The 15320-nt window shown below is 51.7% G+C and overlaps 1 protein-coding gene across 7 annotated transcripts in view; it reads left to right on the plus strand.

Moving 5' to 3' along the window:
- The window catches only part of CUX2 (cut like homeobox 2), a 281755-nt gene that overhangs the window by 242888 nt on the left and 23547 nt on the right, over nucleotides 1-15320 (plus strand). For 6 of the 7 annotated variants that reach the window (XM_075898702.1, XM_075898705.1, XM_075898703.1 and 3 more), the window contains 7 exons: nucleotides 838-886; nucleotides 3410-3514; nucleotides 7215-7406; nucleotides 8292-8350; nucleotides 8852-8900; nucleotides 9004-9103; nucleotides 11138-11797. In XM_075898702.1, the coding sequence (XP_075754817.1) occupies nucleotides 838-886; nucleotides 3410-3514; nucleotides 7215-7406; nucleotides 8292-8350; nucleotides 8852-8900; nucleotides 9004-9103; nucleotides 11138-11797 (1214 nt within the window). The remainder of the gene's footprint in view (nucleotides 1-837; nucleotides 887-3409; nucleotides 3515-7214; nucleotides 7407-8291; nucleotides 8351-8851; nucleotides 8901-9003; nucleotides 9104-11137; nucleotides 11798-15320) is intronic. The other variant, XM_075898709.1, reaches the window with a different exon arrangement.

The following is a 15320-nucleotide window of genomic DNA, read 5'->3' on the forward strand; positions in this document are numbered from 1 at the left end:
TGTTAACCCTGGCGGGTGGTCATTCCAGATCCAACATGGGCAGGTGGTGTGGGGAGTTAGCATCATTGCTGCCCATGTTGTATCTGACCTGTGGATATCAGCAGACAGATGGTCAGGACTATCAATCTGGCCCGTTTGAGGAACAAAATTACACTTGCCAGGCAATTTTCCCTCTACTCTTGTTCATCCGTATGCGGATTTTTTTCCATCCATGTGCAGAATAAATTTTGTTACGTTCACACAAAACCTAGCTATGGGTGATCTGCTCATCAGGTGGGTAGCATTTGAATCTCTCCTGAGTGGCCACAGCACCGCACAGCTTGCAGGGAACACTGTGATGATATGGGAATATTCAGGGCTTGACAAACCACAGCAAAATCCACTCACCAGCCCCACACTGTGCAGGTGCCAGACCGGCACTGTGCATGTGTGCACCACCAGTGAACGGGGCGACCGGCTGAAATGTACTCACCATGGGAGAGTAGATACACAGATTCGTCGAGCCCTGGGAATATTATTTTTGATGAGTGAGTCAAATAGCTTTAGTGTTTTCTTCATCTGCCGATCTATCCATGTGTCTGCAGCATCACAGTCAGGACAGGCACGAAGATTTGGGCTCTAGGTCAGAACTTTTCCATGACAGTTTTGCAAGGCTGCATTATGCATATTGCACACAGATGGCTCAAATGTCATATTTCAATTAAGTTGTTTTTTTTAAATCCACCTGGCTTATTGTTGAACACAATGGAATGTGTGCAGAGATGCTCAACTGCTTGCCAATTAATTGTTGTTTTGTTTTGTTTTTTTTTGTGTTTTTGCTTTGCTTTGCTGTCTCAGGGCAGATGAAGTAGCAATGATCATGACAAACCTTGAACAAGCCAATCAGGTGAGGAGAAATTCTTTCCGCTGAATCTCTAGCTGGCACGGCCCAAATAACTGATTTCCTTCCCTTTGCTCCCTGCGAATATCCAGGGACTGAGGTGATTAGCTCTGCAGCGTGGGCAGTGGAGGAAGATCCAGGTGAGTGCAGGCTCCTGCAGCCATTGGCAATGCCCATGTGAAACGCCCCGCCCCTAGCCCTAAGCTCTGCCCATATCAGCTGCACCACCAGAGCCTGTGTCTCGTGCTGGATCTACCCCCTTGGGAAGAGCAGCTTGGTATCTGAGCCGATCGCTCAGATTGTTGCCCCCAGGACTTCTTGGGGTGGGGGAACTGACTCAGTGACCATGGGATCTCCTCACAGCGCTGGCAGCTGGATCCCAGGGCTGGTGAAGGAATTAAACCCAAACCTGACAGACATGGCTCAGAGTGACATGGTGGCTTGTGAATCCCTACTGGGAACACTCCTGCATTAGCCAGGAGATATGAAAGGAGACACCTTGTGAGCTATGCAACACTTTTATCCATTGATGCTCTTTAAAACAACCTGAGCCACCCTCTGGTTTTGGTTACATTGGCACACGGGATTGCCCTGATGGCACTCATAGCATAGTTTGACCCGCTCTCTTTGTTTTGTGCTTTAGTTATCACACTGCTGATGGTGACATGCCTCCATAGTTCAAGAGTCATCAGCATTATACACCATCTGCTCCAGTGTCTGGGGAGATTTAGGGCAGGTACAATGCCTAGGGCGTAGAGCAAAATAATGCATTCAGAACTGTGTACGTTTCTGGAGTCCTTGCTACTCATTTGATACATTTTTCCATGAGGTGGGGCTTTTTTTCTTTTGAAGTCACAAAAATGTAAATGCAAACGAGGCATGAGTAATGAAATATTCATACGTAGTAATGTACATGTAAATATCACCTTTCATGCAGAAGGCATCAGTGTCTTTTGAAAGATGTATGAACTGCGTGGGATCACTTTACCCACCACTGAAATGCAGCTGTCTCTGGGGTGGATTGTAGCAGCTGTTTAAACAGCGCACAGCAACACTAAACAAGATTTTAGGTCAGGAAGAGAAGAAAGCAATGTCTAACTGGAATGGGGAGGGGTTTTAGAGAAGCAGGAAGTTTAGAGAAGCAGGAAATCCCACCTTGGGATTTGCTTGTGACGGAGGGAGTGACACCTCCCATGCTTTGCCTGGCATTTTTAAAGACTAGAAGTGATTAGCACTTGGGTTCAAGCAAGACAGGGTTCAAAAAAGAGCTAGATAAATTCATGGAGGACGGATCCATCAATGGCTAGTAGCCACGATGGGTAAGAATGGTGTCCCTAGCCTCTGTTTGTAAGAAGCTGGGAATGGGTGACAGGGGAGGGATCACTTAATGATTCCCTGTTCTGTTCAGTCCCTCTGGGCTATCGGGCATTGGCCACTGTCAGAAGACAGGATACCAGGCTAGACGGACTTTTGGTCTGGCCCAGTCTGGCTGTTCTTATGTTCTTATGATCTTATGTATGATCTTATGTGCTGCTGTAGGGCATTAAGTAGCGTGTTGAAATGATAACAGGGTCCAAACAAATGTGAACCCGAAGAAATTTGTATCCAGATCAGGATCTCTGGCCAGCCCTATTTCTGTACTGGGCCACCACCGCCCCTGGATCCGAAGACACCAGAACACTGGGAACCCTGTGCACCGCATGACTGTTGCCCTGTGGCTCGCTGAAACACATGAGAGCAGTGAGCTCACAGAGGTGGCCTGTTCTCTCACCCGCAGAGAGACAAACATCCCCTTGACGGCAGTGGAAGCAGTGGGCACTCTCTAGGGATGACTGCTTTGCTAGCCACCTAGCCTGGCTTTCACCGTTCACTTCCTGACTCCGACAGGCAGAAGCTAGACTCTTAACAGGAGTGGTTTGGGCTCTCTGTACCCAGAGCCTGGCCATTGTTGTAGTGTTGTGCTGACTCCACATAGGTATTATTCAGGGTGGCCATTACTTTATTTGTGCCAGGGCTTCCTGGGGCTCTGAGCCCTGACACCCCCCGGGCCTGGTGGCTCCGAGCCCCGGCACCCCTGGGCCTGGTGACTCCAAGCCCCAAAACCCCCCGGGCCTGGCAACTCCGAGCCCCGACACCCCCCAGGCCTGGCGACTCCGAGCCCCAACATCCTCCGGGCCTGGCGACTCCAAGCCCCGGCACCCTCGGGCCTGGCGACTCCGAGCCCTGGCACCCCCGGGCCTGGTGACTCCGAGCCCTGACACTCCTGGGCCTGGTGATTCCGGGCCCCGGCACCTCTGGGCTTGCTGCACCAGTTAGGAAAGTAAAAAAAAAAAATTGCTTGAGCCCCAGCCCCTCTTTCATTACAAATTAAGCCTGGGCTCCCATACAGAGGAGGGTTGTCCCCAACAGCCGCGCAGCTTTAGGCCTGGGTGAAAAGTTCAACACGGGAAGTGCCTCCAGTGTGTGGCTGGTTGGCTGCCTCTGTGGAATGGAGTGCCCTGCTGACACACATCATTGCTTCCCTTGCAGCGGGCGGAGGCAGCGCAGAGGGAAGTGGAGGATCTGCGGGAGCAGCTCGCGTCTGTCAATACTTCCATTCGGCTGGCCTGTTGCTCTCCACAAGGATCCAGCGGGGTAAGGGAGAGGCGCGTCTGATGTTCAGCAACAGCAGCACTCAGCAGGTCAGATCCTTGGCTGCAGGAAACTGGCTTTGCTCTACAGACCTTGTGGGAGCCAGGCCTATTCACGCCAGCTGGGGAGCTGACCTGGAGTCCAGGGTGCAGGAAACTTTAAGGGCCTTGGTTTTCCAGTATATAAAATCACACGTCTAAAAAAATCATCCCTCTGGGCTGCTGATGGGCTCAGTGGCACCAGTTTAATAGCACTGTGTAGGGCCCATACACCCTAAGGACAGCCCTGCACAAGTCTATGGGATACAGGTGTTTTCTGCTGCTGTAGATCAGAACACAGGCTCCTGAGTTCAGAGTTGCAGACAAAAGCCCAGGGACCCAATCCTTTGTCGTGCTGAGCCATGAGAGCTCCTGGTGCTCAGCACCTCACTGCATCAGGCCCTTCGAGAGAGACAGAGAAATAAGCATTGATTCTGGGCCCCATGCCTGCACAAGGAGAGTGAATTAGCACCAAGCCCCAGATCTTTAATGTTTGTAAAGACAGGCTCACGCACCATTAATGAAAGCTAAGTATAACAGGATATACATGAGCCCTCTCGAGGTGATTTCCGTCCCAGCTTCTGGCTTCGTTAGTCCATCTGGTTTGTCGCCTCTAGGAAACACATTTAAATATTTGTTTATTTTTCAGTCTATATCCTCTGTCAATAGAAGGCTGTGCCTGGCAGGGACTGCAATAAATCATCCCTAATGTGAAGACACTGGCAGAGGGCATTTTATTGCTATACTGGAGCTCAGTTAGACATGTGTCTGTATCTGGCTTCACATGTCTCCCCTCACCCCCTCAGAATGCAGGTAACACCCCTCCCGGCATGTTGTCAGGGCTTGCCAGCTGGGGGACATTGCTTTCCTTCAGCCTTTTTATCTCTGCCATCAAACACAAGCTCACCCTGCTTTGAGCCTGGATGCCGTGCCAGAGGGCTGGGAGGCGGGAAGCAATGTGGCCAGGGGACAATTATCCTGCTCAAAAGTAACCCTGCTGAGCGGAACTGAACCTGAGACCTCTGGAGCTTAGTGCACAAGCCTCTCGGCAGTCTGGATGCCCGCCTAGGGCTTTGATCCAGCCACCAGGCCCTGCCCCTAAGCTCGTTGTGGGGGAGGGGCAAGAGCCCTTCTAACCGCTTCTGTTTAAAGTGCTCCCGTCTTCCCCAGCCTTGGGCAGCAGGGGAAGGGAAGGCTCAAGCCCCTTAAATGGAAACAGCTGCAAGGGCTGGTGTCTCTGGCTCCCTAGCAATGCACCAGCGGAGCAGGAGCTGCGAGCCCACAACACGCTGGGGGGGGAGGGCTGCGAGCCCTTAGAGCTGTTTCTATTTCAAGTGCTCTCCTGTTCCCTGGTGCTGCTAGGCGAGACGGGCTCACGCCCCTTAAATAGAGAGCATGGGAAGGGCTGACAGAGGCATGGGGAGCTGCAACCCCTTTCAGCTGCTTTTATTTAAAGGGCTGGCCCCTTCCCCTGCGGGTCAGACAACAGGTTTGCCTCGCAGCTGTGGGGAACAGGAGAGCCCTTTAAATAGAAACAGCTGAGAGGGCTCGCAGCTCCTCTAGCAAGTTGCCAGAGATGCCAGCTGTTTTTATTCAACGGGCCCTCCTGTTCCCCCAGGCTGCTAGGCAAGCATTGCTTGACAGTGGTGGGGAAGGCAACAAGCCTTTTCAATAGAAGCACTTAAAAGGGCTTGAATTGCTGACTCCCTCCCAACTGCATTAGAGGCCAGTGGAGCTGAAAGCCCTTTTAAGTGTTTCTATTTAAAGGGCTGGCACCTTCCCAGCGCCTGTCAGGCAACCCTAGTGGCTTGGGGAACACAAGAGCCCTTTAGAGGAACAGCTGAAAGGGCTCGCAGCTCCCCATGCGTCTAGCGCATTGCCAGGGATGCAGGATCCCTCTGATAAACCAATAACCAACCTATTTCATTATAACTGGTTTTGATTAAAATATCTAGATGCCATTTTTATAGTCAAGGGGGGGAATCTTTTGTAACCCATAAACCCTAACTGAATATACTTAGTGTGGGGGGAGGAAAAACAGGGACTTGGATACTATTTCATGGAATCATAGGGCTGGAAAGGGCCTCAAAGTCATTTAGTTTAGTCCTCTACACTCATGGCAGGACTAAGTACTAATTTTCAGTGCCCTATGTTTAGTGTTAGTGTTGTAGTTATTACAAATGTTACAAGTGTTCTCATAATGTTAGTGTTGCTACAAATGTTACAAGTGTTGTCTTCTATGATAATCTTTGGATAATGTTGTATGCAGTTAATGATTATTATATTTTGAATTACTTTGTTATGTAAAAAACATATTGGCATCTTTTCACAGCATGGCCCTGTCCCTTACACCTAAGGCCCCCACCCCTTCCGGGATGGCCCACGGACACTTCTGAACTTTTTGAAGTGGCTCCCTTTCAAAAATTATTGACCACCCCTGCTCTACAGCTTGACCTAAAAGCCTGCTAGCTTTCAGCTAAGGCTGTAGAGGAAACCCATTCTTTCTCTCTGTAAGTGGTCTCAGTGCCCTACATGGGACTGTGACCATTCTTCTACAAAGGAATTTCATTAACCAATTACAGAGAGAGTCTGCAGAACTGGAATTTATCTTCAAATGTGACACTGAACCTGGGCTTGAACAAAGACGTTAACTGGTTGGCACATTACAAAGCTAATTTCTCCTGTCTTTAACATCTGCATATCTACCTGAAAAGCTATGTATGGGACACATCCAGTCCACTTAACTAGCTTCATTAAGTTAAGTGGTCCTACAATGGACAAGAACTTCTTCTGCTATTATATATCTCTCGGTTTCTGTTATTTCCACTCCAGCTCCATCTGATGAAGTGGGTTTGGCCTACAGAAGCTCATGATCCTATACATTTGTTAGTCTCTAAGGTGCCACAGGACGACTCACTGTTTTTAAAGTTACAGACTCACACGGCGACTCTTCTGCGACTCTTTCACACCCATCGGGTGTGTGGGTTACACAGGCCATCTCTCGGAGCCTCTTGCAAGCGTGGTGCAGTGGGTTGGCATTGCAGTGCAGCATGGGGCATTCCAAGGGGGTCTCCAGGATTATCTCTGGCATGTCATGGGCTTCTCCACCCCCTGAACTAGCCCAGACCTGGGAGGGTGCGAAAGTGGCTTAAAGCCACCCAAGCCTATAACACCTTAAACCCATGCCCAAAATTACAAGGCAAGGTGGCATCTTGGGAATGGAGACGATCTGAAAATCCGGTGTCTTGAGCCAACTTCTTGGATCTGGCTGATGATACCCTCGGCCCCTGGGCTCTCAAGCCAGCTGCTCACCAGAGCTCAGCCAAAGGTGGCGGTTGTGCTATGGGACACAGAGTCCCGGGAGCTCCGCTGCCCAACCAAACAGCTGCAGCAATCTAGCATCTGAACTGATGCACAGCACTGTGTCATGCTGGGTTCTGTTGCCTCAGGGGACGGCGCATAATGGGACACTACGCAGCGGGCAGAGTATACAGTGACCCCTTGGGAAAGCAGCAGGTAGCACCAGGGAGTGACTGTCTTGTAATAACCCATGGACTGGAATTGGGAGCTTTTGGGCTGCCAGCCCATCTGTGCTCTGAGCAGAAGCACAGGGCAGCCCAGGGCACTGTGGCTGGATGGTTCACGCTGCCCTGATCTCCTTGCAGGATAAAGTGAACTATTCGCTGTGCTCAGGGCCCAGGCTCGAGGCTACGCTGGTGGCAAAGGACCGGGAGATCCTCCGGCTCCTCAAGGACATTCAGCACCTCCAGAACTCTCTGCAGGAGCTGGAAGAGTCCTCAGCCAACCAGATTGCGGACCTGGAGCGGCAACTCATGGCCAAGAATGAAGCGATTGAGGTACGTGTCCCTTTCTGTCCTTCAAAGTAGGAAGAAAAATTCTGGCCTTTCAGCAGGGGTGGCTGCAAAATACACACTGAAGTGCTGAGCAGGGCACAGGGGATTCTCCGGGGGAAATCCATTTCTAAAAGGAGGCAACCTGAGCAGCACGGACAACCACTGTATGGGCCTGCCTCCGATCTTGGTGACATGGTGTAAATCAGGAGAGAAGCCCACTGAAGTCAAGAGAGTCCCACTGGGTTCAGGGAGATCAGACTCCAGCCCTTGAAAGAGAATCTCCACAAACGTGGGCAATGCAGCGCTACAGGGTGTGGGCTGGAGTGTGAGCTGGGGCAAATCAGCCTCCTTCCACCGAATCATAGAACACTAGAACTGGAAGGGACCTCAAGAGACCATCAAGTCCAGTCCCCTGCCCTCACGGCAGGACCAACCACCATCTAGATCATCCCTGATGGATGTCTGTCCAACCTGTTCTTAAATCTCTCCGGTGATGGAGATTCCACAACCTCCCTGGGCAATTTATTCCAGTGTTTGGCCACCCTGACAGCTAGGAAGTTTTTCCTAATGTCCAACCTAAACCTCCCTTGCTGCAGTTTAAGTCCATTACTTCTTATCCTATCCTCAGAGGCCTAGGAGAACAATTTTTCTCCCTCCTCCTTGTGACAGCAGTTTAGGACTTGAAAGCTGCTGTCATGTCCCCTCTTAATCTTTTCTTGGGCCTGAGTTCATCTCAATGGGCCAGCTGGGCAGCACATGAGATTACACTCAGCAGAGGGGTTTAGCTCCTGGGACATCCTTAGCCTGCGTGGAGCTGAGAGCTGGCTGTGTCCCCGGAAGAAGGACCAATCCATTCTCACTCTTGTTTCGCTCTCATTCCTTGTTTAGAAGCTGGAAGAAAAATTGCAGGCCCAGTCTGACTATGAGGAAATTAAAACAGAGCTGAGGTAAGGTCCACAACTGTGCGCTGTCCTTTTCCTGCCCACATGCCTGCCTGGTGTGTGGGTACACAGGATTGGGAGGGGCATTGAGAGCTCCAGAGGCTGCTCTGAGCTGCGTTGGAGACAGACTTCCCCAGATGTCGTCCCAGGAGGCATGGCAGCTCCGTAGCACACTTGCCAGCCTGTCGCTGAAGGCAGAGAGCAGCCTACCTTCCTGGCCTCCTGACTCTGGGCCCATGGAGTTCTCCCTCAAATACGGAGAGAGGATGTCACATTGCATCGAGCTCAAAAGGCAGTATGGCAGGGAAAAGCTGCACCGGTAGCTCTGATGGGAAACGCCAGCCGTTAATTAAAAAAACCTTCCCCCTGGTTTCAAAGGCAGCGCTTGGATGGGATGGAGTGGACACGCTGGCCAGAGCTCCCCAGTTACCTTGCTTCCCTCCCTGTGTGTCTGTGTCAAGGAAGAGGATTAGCCTCAGGACTTACCCTGTCTTGTTTTCCTTCCAGCATTCTGAAGGCAATGAAGCTGGCCTCTGCAAACTGCAGCCTTTCTCAGGCAAGTGCTGGAATCGGCTCGGGACTCACTGAGAGTCGGTTGCAAAATCGTCATCTCCAGGCAATCAATAAATCTTTCCCGAATGCTGCTTTCTCTCTTTCAGAGCATATCGAAACCAGGCGAGCCCTTGCTTCTGGGCAAAGAATCTTTCTATCCTTCCCAGAAATACCTGTTGGAAAAGCCAAATCTCTTAGCCAGCACTGGTAGGACAACATGTTTTTTTGTTTGGTTTTATATTTATAACACTTCCCCAGTGCATTTATTGCAAAACACATACGAATGTAACAGTCATAATCATCCCTGGGGGTGCTCAAGACTCCTGAGTTCCTTTACACACTCTCCCATTGACTCCTCGTTGGGCCAATCACTGACAATGAGCGGGGATTGGAACCCTGAGTTTCCTTGAGAACAGCTTGTAGAGTGTTTGTGGTGAAAGTGGCTGTGCAGACACCCAAACTGAGCCTCACAAGTCCCCGAGGCAGGGAAGATAAGGGGAAACTGAGGAAGGAGCAGTGATCTGACTTCTCTTGGCTCACATAAGGAGTTTGTCGCAGAGGTGGGGAGAGAACCCAAATTTTCAGAGCTCTTGGCACCTGCTTTAGCCCTGAGACCACCCTCCCCTACCTGAGCTGCTGTTTCCTCATTGTAGACCTTCCCCCTCCCTTGTAAAGTATTTTGGCATCTTTGGTACATAGAGGATTGGGAGGGGCATTGAGAGCTCCAGGGGCTGCTCTGAGCTGCGTTGGAGACAGACTTCCCCAGATGTCGTCCCAGGAGGCATGGCAGCTCGGTAGCACACTTGCCAGCCTGTCGCTGATGGCAGAGAGCAGCCTACCTTCCTGGCCTCCTGACTCTGAGTGTCTTTCTGCTTCAGTCAGGGGCCACATCAGGGAGGGGTTTTTTGTTTCTCACTTTTGTGTGGCCCCTGGCTGACTTTTCTGTGGGTCAGCGGCCCCCGACCCACAAAGATTCCACAGCTCTGTTTTAATTGCTGCACAGACATTCCTGGACGCAGCCAGAGCTCAAGGACCCTCTCACGTCACAGCGCAATGGAAGCTCTAGGATTAGACCAGAGCCCCTCAGCCTTTGCTCTAAGTGGCTCCAGCATCACCATCCTACCGAGGTTCACCTCAGGAGGTTTAGCTGAGGACATAGCTCTCCATTGGGCAAAGGCCTGAGAAAGCCTAATGGCCTACAGCTCAGCTACCCCAAGCTCTGTGGGACCAGGAGAGGCAAATCCTGGAACAAGGGAGACCTCTCTGGCCCTGCCTCTCTCCCAGTCCAGCTTCAGGAGTGGAACTGCTCAGCTAGCGGCCCGTGCCTCTGAGGCAAAGGGCAGAGAAAGCTTGTCCCGGTGCATGTGTAGCCAAGGGAGCAGGCTTGTTCCTTTGCATCAGGGCTGTTGCCAGTGACATTATGGTGCCGTTAGACACCCCTGGCTGACCCATGCCCATTGGTTTGGGCTCAGGGATGGTTTAATTCAGGGATGGGGAACCTCATGCCCAGGGACCAAATGCAGCCCCTGGCTTAACTGGATCTGGCCCCCTGAGACTCAGGGCCTGCCCAAGATTGGGGAGCCCATGCAGGCACTGCAGCCTCCACACCACCCCACCACAGGGCTGGAACGCACAAAATCTACTAGACTGGAGCCTGGCTCTGGTGTGCAAGGAAAATGTGGGGAGTGTCTTTCTGCTTCAGTCAGGGGCCACATCAGGGAGGGGTTTTTTGTTTCGCACTTGTGTGTGGCCCCTGGCTGACTTTTCTGTGGGTCAGTGGCCCCCGACCCACAAAGATTCCACAGCTCTGTTTTAATTGCTGCACAGACATTCCTGGACGCAGCCAGAGCTCAAGGACCCTCTCACGTCACAGGATCCTGGAGCCACAGCTCCAGCCTGGGCCCACACATCTATGCTGCAGCTAAACCGCCCCACAGCTGGCATGGGCCAGGCATGGCTTTTTGATTGCAGCGCCAGCATCTCCTGTGGGCCAGGTATGGCCTTGATTCAGCATCAGCACCCCCAACATGGAGTCACGCAGCTCCCCTTTCTCCTAATCATTCAGTGGGCACTGAGGGTCCCAAACTCAGGATCAGGCCCCGGGCCAGGGAAATGGTACGATGTCCAGTCTGGACGGTGTGGCCGTGTCGTATTGCTGGCTCTGGGCATATTGTTGTCCGTGCTGGGCTCCCCAGCCCTGCACTCTGTGCTGTAGTGTGTGTGTCTCTCTCTCGTCTTTAGAGGAGGATCACTCTGAGGACGAGTTGGTGAAGGATTCCATGGGCACGGACCAGTCCTACCCCTCTCCCCAGCAGCTCTCACAGCCCCTTGGGGAAGAGCCTGCGTCCCCCAGCCCTCTCCAGCCTCTGCTGGCCCCACCCATGGCCCAAGAAGCCCAGAGGACTTTCTCATTGTCCCCTTTCCCCAGCCTGGCTGGGGGCGAGCGGCTGCCGACAGAGGCCTTGCTCCCCAAGCAGATGTTGCCGCCGGTGTACAAGAGTGAGAGTGGCAGCATGCTGGCCTTCCCCTCCCCCTTCTACACGGCCAAAGGCCCTGCACTGCCTGCCACCCCCGGCCAGGCTGCCGCTGCCAGCGACTCGAGCCCACCCAGCGAGCAGTCGGAAGGCAGCAGCGCTAGCTCTGCTGACGAGGAGCAGCTGGACACGGCCGAGATCGCCTTCCAAGTCAAGGAGCAGCTGCTGAAACACAACATTGGCCAGCGCGTCTTTGGCCACTACGTCCTGGGGCTCTCGCAGGGCTCCGTCAGCGAGATCCTGGCCAGGCCCAAGCCCTGGCGCAAGCTGACAGTGAAAGGGAAGGAGCCGTTCCTCAAGATGAAGCAGTTCCTCTCCGATGAGCAGAACGTGCTGGCACTGAGGACCATTCAGGTGCGCCAGCGAGGTGAGTGGCCTGGAGGGGGTCGGCTCAAACGCTACATAAGCCATGGGGGGAGGAGGGAGGGAGACATTGCAGGACGCAGGATGTTCACTTTGTCTTGCTGGGGGCAAGCGGAATCCATAGCCCGGAGAGACCCTGTGGAAACTCCCTGCTTGCACTAGCGACCAGGAGGAGAGAGAGCCCCGATTCCCAGCACCTGGGAACAGTAGGCCAAGGTCCAATCCAGCAAGGTGCTGAGCACCTGCCACCATCGGCTTCCATGGGCACAGAGAGAGGGTTGGGCCCTAGGGAATAATAATTATTGAAAACCAACCTAAAGGGAGCCGCCTCACTGAGGCGCTTTGTTCATTTCTTCTGACAAGGGACATTTAATTGTTCATTGTACCATTTCAGGAAGTCCCAATCCATGGGCAGGAGAACCAAAAGAAAGACTTGACAGGAGACCTCAGTCCAGTGCTGCCTCTGCTATTAATTACTCTTCCCCTGCACAGGAGGGTTGCGAACACTCACAGCCTTAATCCCTTTCTTACTTGTCTCAGGCCACACACACAGTGTCGGGTTAGACCTGGGATTATAACCCAGGTTCTTCAATCCAGCATTTAGCCACAAGACCAACCAGCTCTGCTGTGAGGCAGTGTGGGATGTTACTACCCTTGCAGATTAGCAATGCGAGGCTGGTGCTGAACCCCTGTAGCTTCCCCCAGGCAGATGCTGGAAAAAATCAGGCTGCTTTGAAGAACTGAACTTGGCCAGAGTTTCTCTAGTGCCCAGCTGGCCCCTACCCTGAAAGGGTGCATCTACACAGCACCCTTACCTCTTAAATAAGCTACGCAATTTGCACTGCACAAATTGTGTAGCTTATTTCAAGGTAATTTTAAAATAGCTTATTTTGAAATTTGGCACTATCTGCACAGCACCAAATTTTGAAATAAAGTGCTATCCCGATAAGTCTCTTAACTCTCATGGAACAAGGGCTATAGGGATGCCAGAATAACACGCCCGTTGTTTCAAAATCTATTTCAAAATAATGTGCGTATTTAAAGATGCGGAATTGCTATTTCAGGATACTTCTGCTATCCCAAAATAGCCCCACTGTCTAGATGTAGCCTAGCTATTCAGAATTGAACACAGGCTGATTGAAATCCCCAAAAATGCACCAGATCATACCAATGTTCCCTCTAATCTTTTCCAGGCATGTGTGGATTTTTTGCAGAATACATTATGTTATGCACACCAAGACACGTGCGAACATGCACCACCAGTAGAAACAAAACCTAGCTGTGGGCACTTTGCTTATCTGTTGGGTGGCATTGGAATCTCTTCTGAGTGGCCGCACATGCACACAGCTTACAGGGGACACTGGAAATGTCTACATAGTGGGGCTATTTCAGGATACCGGAAGTATCCCGAAATAGCTACCCCACGTCTTTTGAACGTGCCTGCTATCTCAGGATAGGTCTCAAAATAACAGACACTCTCTTTCAGCATCCCTGTAGCCCCTATTCCATGAGGTTTAAGGGTTGTCTCAAAATAGCGCATTATTTCATAATTTGGCGCTGTGTAGACTATATCTTATTTCGAGTTTAGGGTGCTGTGTAGAAGCACCCTGGATGATATTGCGCTGTTCCAAATAGGGCTAAACACACTATAAAAACAAGTGTCCCCTGCCTGTAACAAACCAGCACACTGTGGTGTACAGATCACTTAGTTTTGGGTTAAAGCATCATCTGCGATATATACTTCATAGGAGCTCAATGCTGAGAGTAACTTCCAGCTCCTGTGTGACTAGGGCAGACAGGAAAGTGACTCTCCTGATGCTGCTGCTCTGTTATCCAAGAGACCTTGGTCGCTCGGTGGTAGATTAGAACCCTGCTGCAGCCTCTCTCCTCCAACTGGCAGGCAGGTCGTGGATTTTGCCGTGTGAAAGGCTGGAGCAACTGACTGACCTGCCCCTGGAGCACACTGGCACAGCAGCATTTTCCACCCTGTTTCCTTTTCAACTTCTTGGCTCCCTGATCCTCCTGCAGCCTTCCCTGCACTTAACCTGGTTGGGCAGGATCAGGGGATGAGGGAAAGGGGGGGGGTCAGTTATGGGTGGCGCCGCCCTTCTGGTTCCGTGTCTCTCCAGAAATGACCTACATCAGCATTTGCCAGACATGCTGGGAAGCTCCTCTGAGCCCCAATGGGCCAAAACCGGGTGCAGGCTGGAGATGCCTGAAAAGTAGAGAACTGAAAGTTGTTCCCTCCTCCTCCTCCTCCCCCCCACAACCAACCCTGCGGCATTCACAGTCCATAAGAGGTCCAGGGGAGAGCTGGAGAATGTACAGCTCACATAGTCACCCAGTGCAGCAATAGCTCTGTCCTAGCTCTCTGCAGACTTCTCCAGCCAGCCACTCCGATACTTCCCTTGGCCTCCAGTGCTTGACAAACACATAGCCAGATGCTGAGTGGGATCGCAGAAGGCACGTGAGCTCCTGGTCTTTGCTGTACCATAGGTGGCATAGTTCTACATTACAGAGGGGGGCAAGGGGCTAAGCTTCTCCATCTGTTAGCATTTCGAGTGGTAGCAGCTGCAGTCGAGATAAGGCGTGCTCAGCTGCTTCTGCTTCAGGAGCTGTAAGTGGTGGAAACTGGTTTTCTGTTTCTAAGGGGAGAAACTGAGGAGCAGAGGCTACTCTGGAACCAGACAACATAGGGCAAGAGTCCATCAGCCTGCAGGCAGGCAGGACCAAGTATGCTGGGACCCTCTCTGCCAGAGTTGGTCTAATCCAGCAGTGGGGAAATACCAACATTGGTTAGCCCCTGCTGCTTCCCGCAACTCCCATTGTCTGGGAACAGCAATCTGTGGCCAATGGGAGCTGCAATCGCCTGTACCTGTGGAGGCTCAGGTAAATATAGCAGCAATGGTCCACCAGGGGCTAATCCTGGCAAATCGCCGCCATCTTATTGCCCACGCCTGGTCTAATCTGTTCTTGGAAAAATTGTCCCAGAATAAAATCACATTCCCAAGGGGGATTAATTCCAGAATACTTAAATCATACTGTCACAGGTATTCTGGAATAGTCTTTCTGCATTAGTGATGCTGGTCGGTTTCTCCCTGAAACATGAGCCCGAATCTACTTGCTATGGAATCCAGAAATGACCTATGTCAGCATTTGCCAGGCACACACAGGATAAAAACTCATTTAATCTCCAAGCAGATTCAACACGGAGCCCTGCTATGTTCCGGCTAATTGAAAACTCTGCATCATTGTTAGACATGCCGCTTGGGAGAGCCATTTGTTTGTCAGTGTGATTGGAGGATTCAGACAGACCCAGGGAGCTGCCCTAACAAATGAAAGCATCCTGCTGCCAGGTTGCTAGCATAAGATCCAGGGAGATGGGCCATTTCAGAGAGAGCCAGTAGCATGCTCGTGTATTTCATGGGCATGTGAAAGGCACGGAGGCAATATCCTGACTAGAGCTTTGCTTTTGGCAGTCTATTTGATAGGCCCCATAGGAACGTGGGTTCTGTGCAGCCTTCACA

This window comes from Pelodiscus sinensis, chromosome 15 (genome assembly GCF_049634645.1).
Source record: "Pelodiscus sinensis isolate JC-2024 chromosome 15, ASM4963464v1, whole genome shotgun sequence".
Classification (NCBI taxonomy): Eukaryota; Metazoa; Chordata; order Testudines; family Trionychidae; genus Pelodiscus; species Pelodiscus sinensis.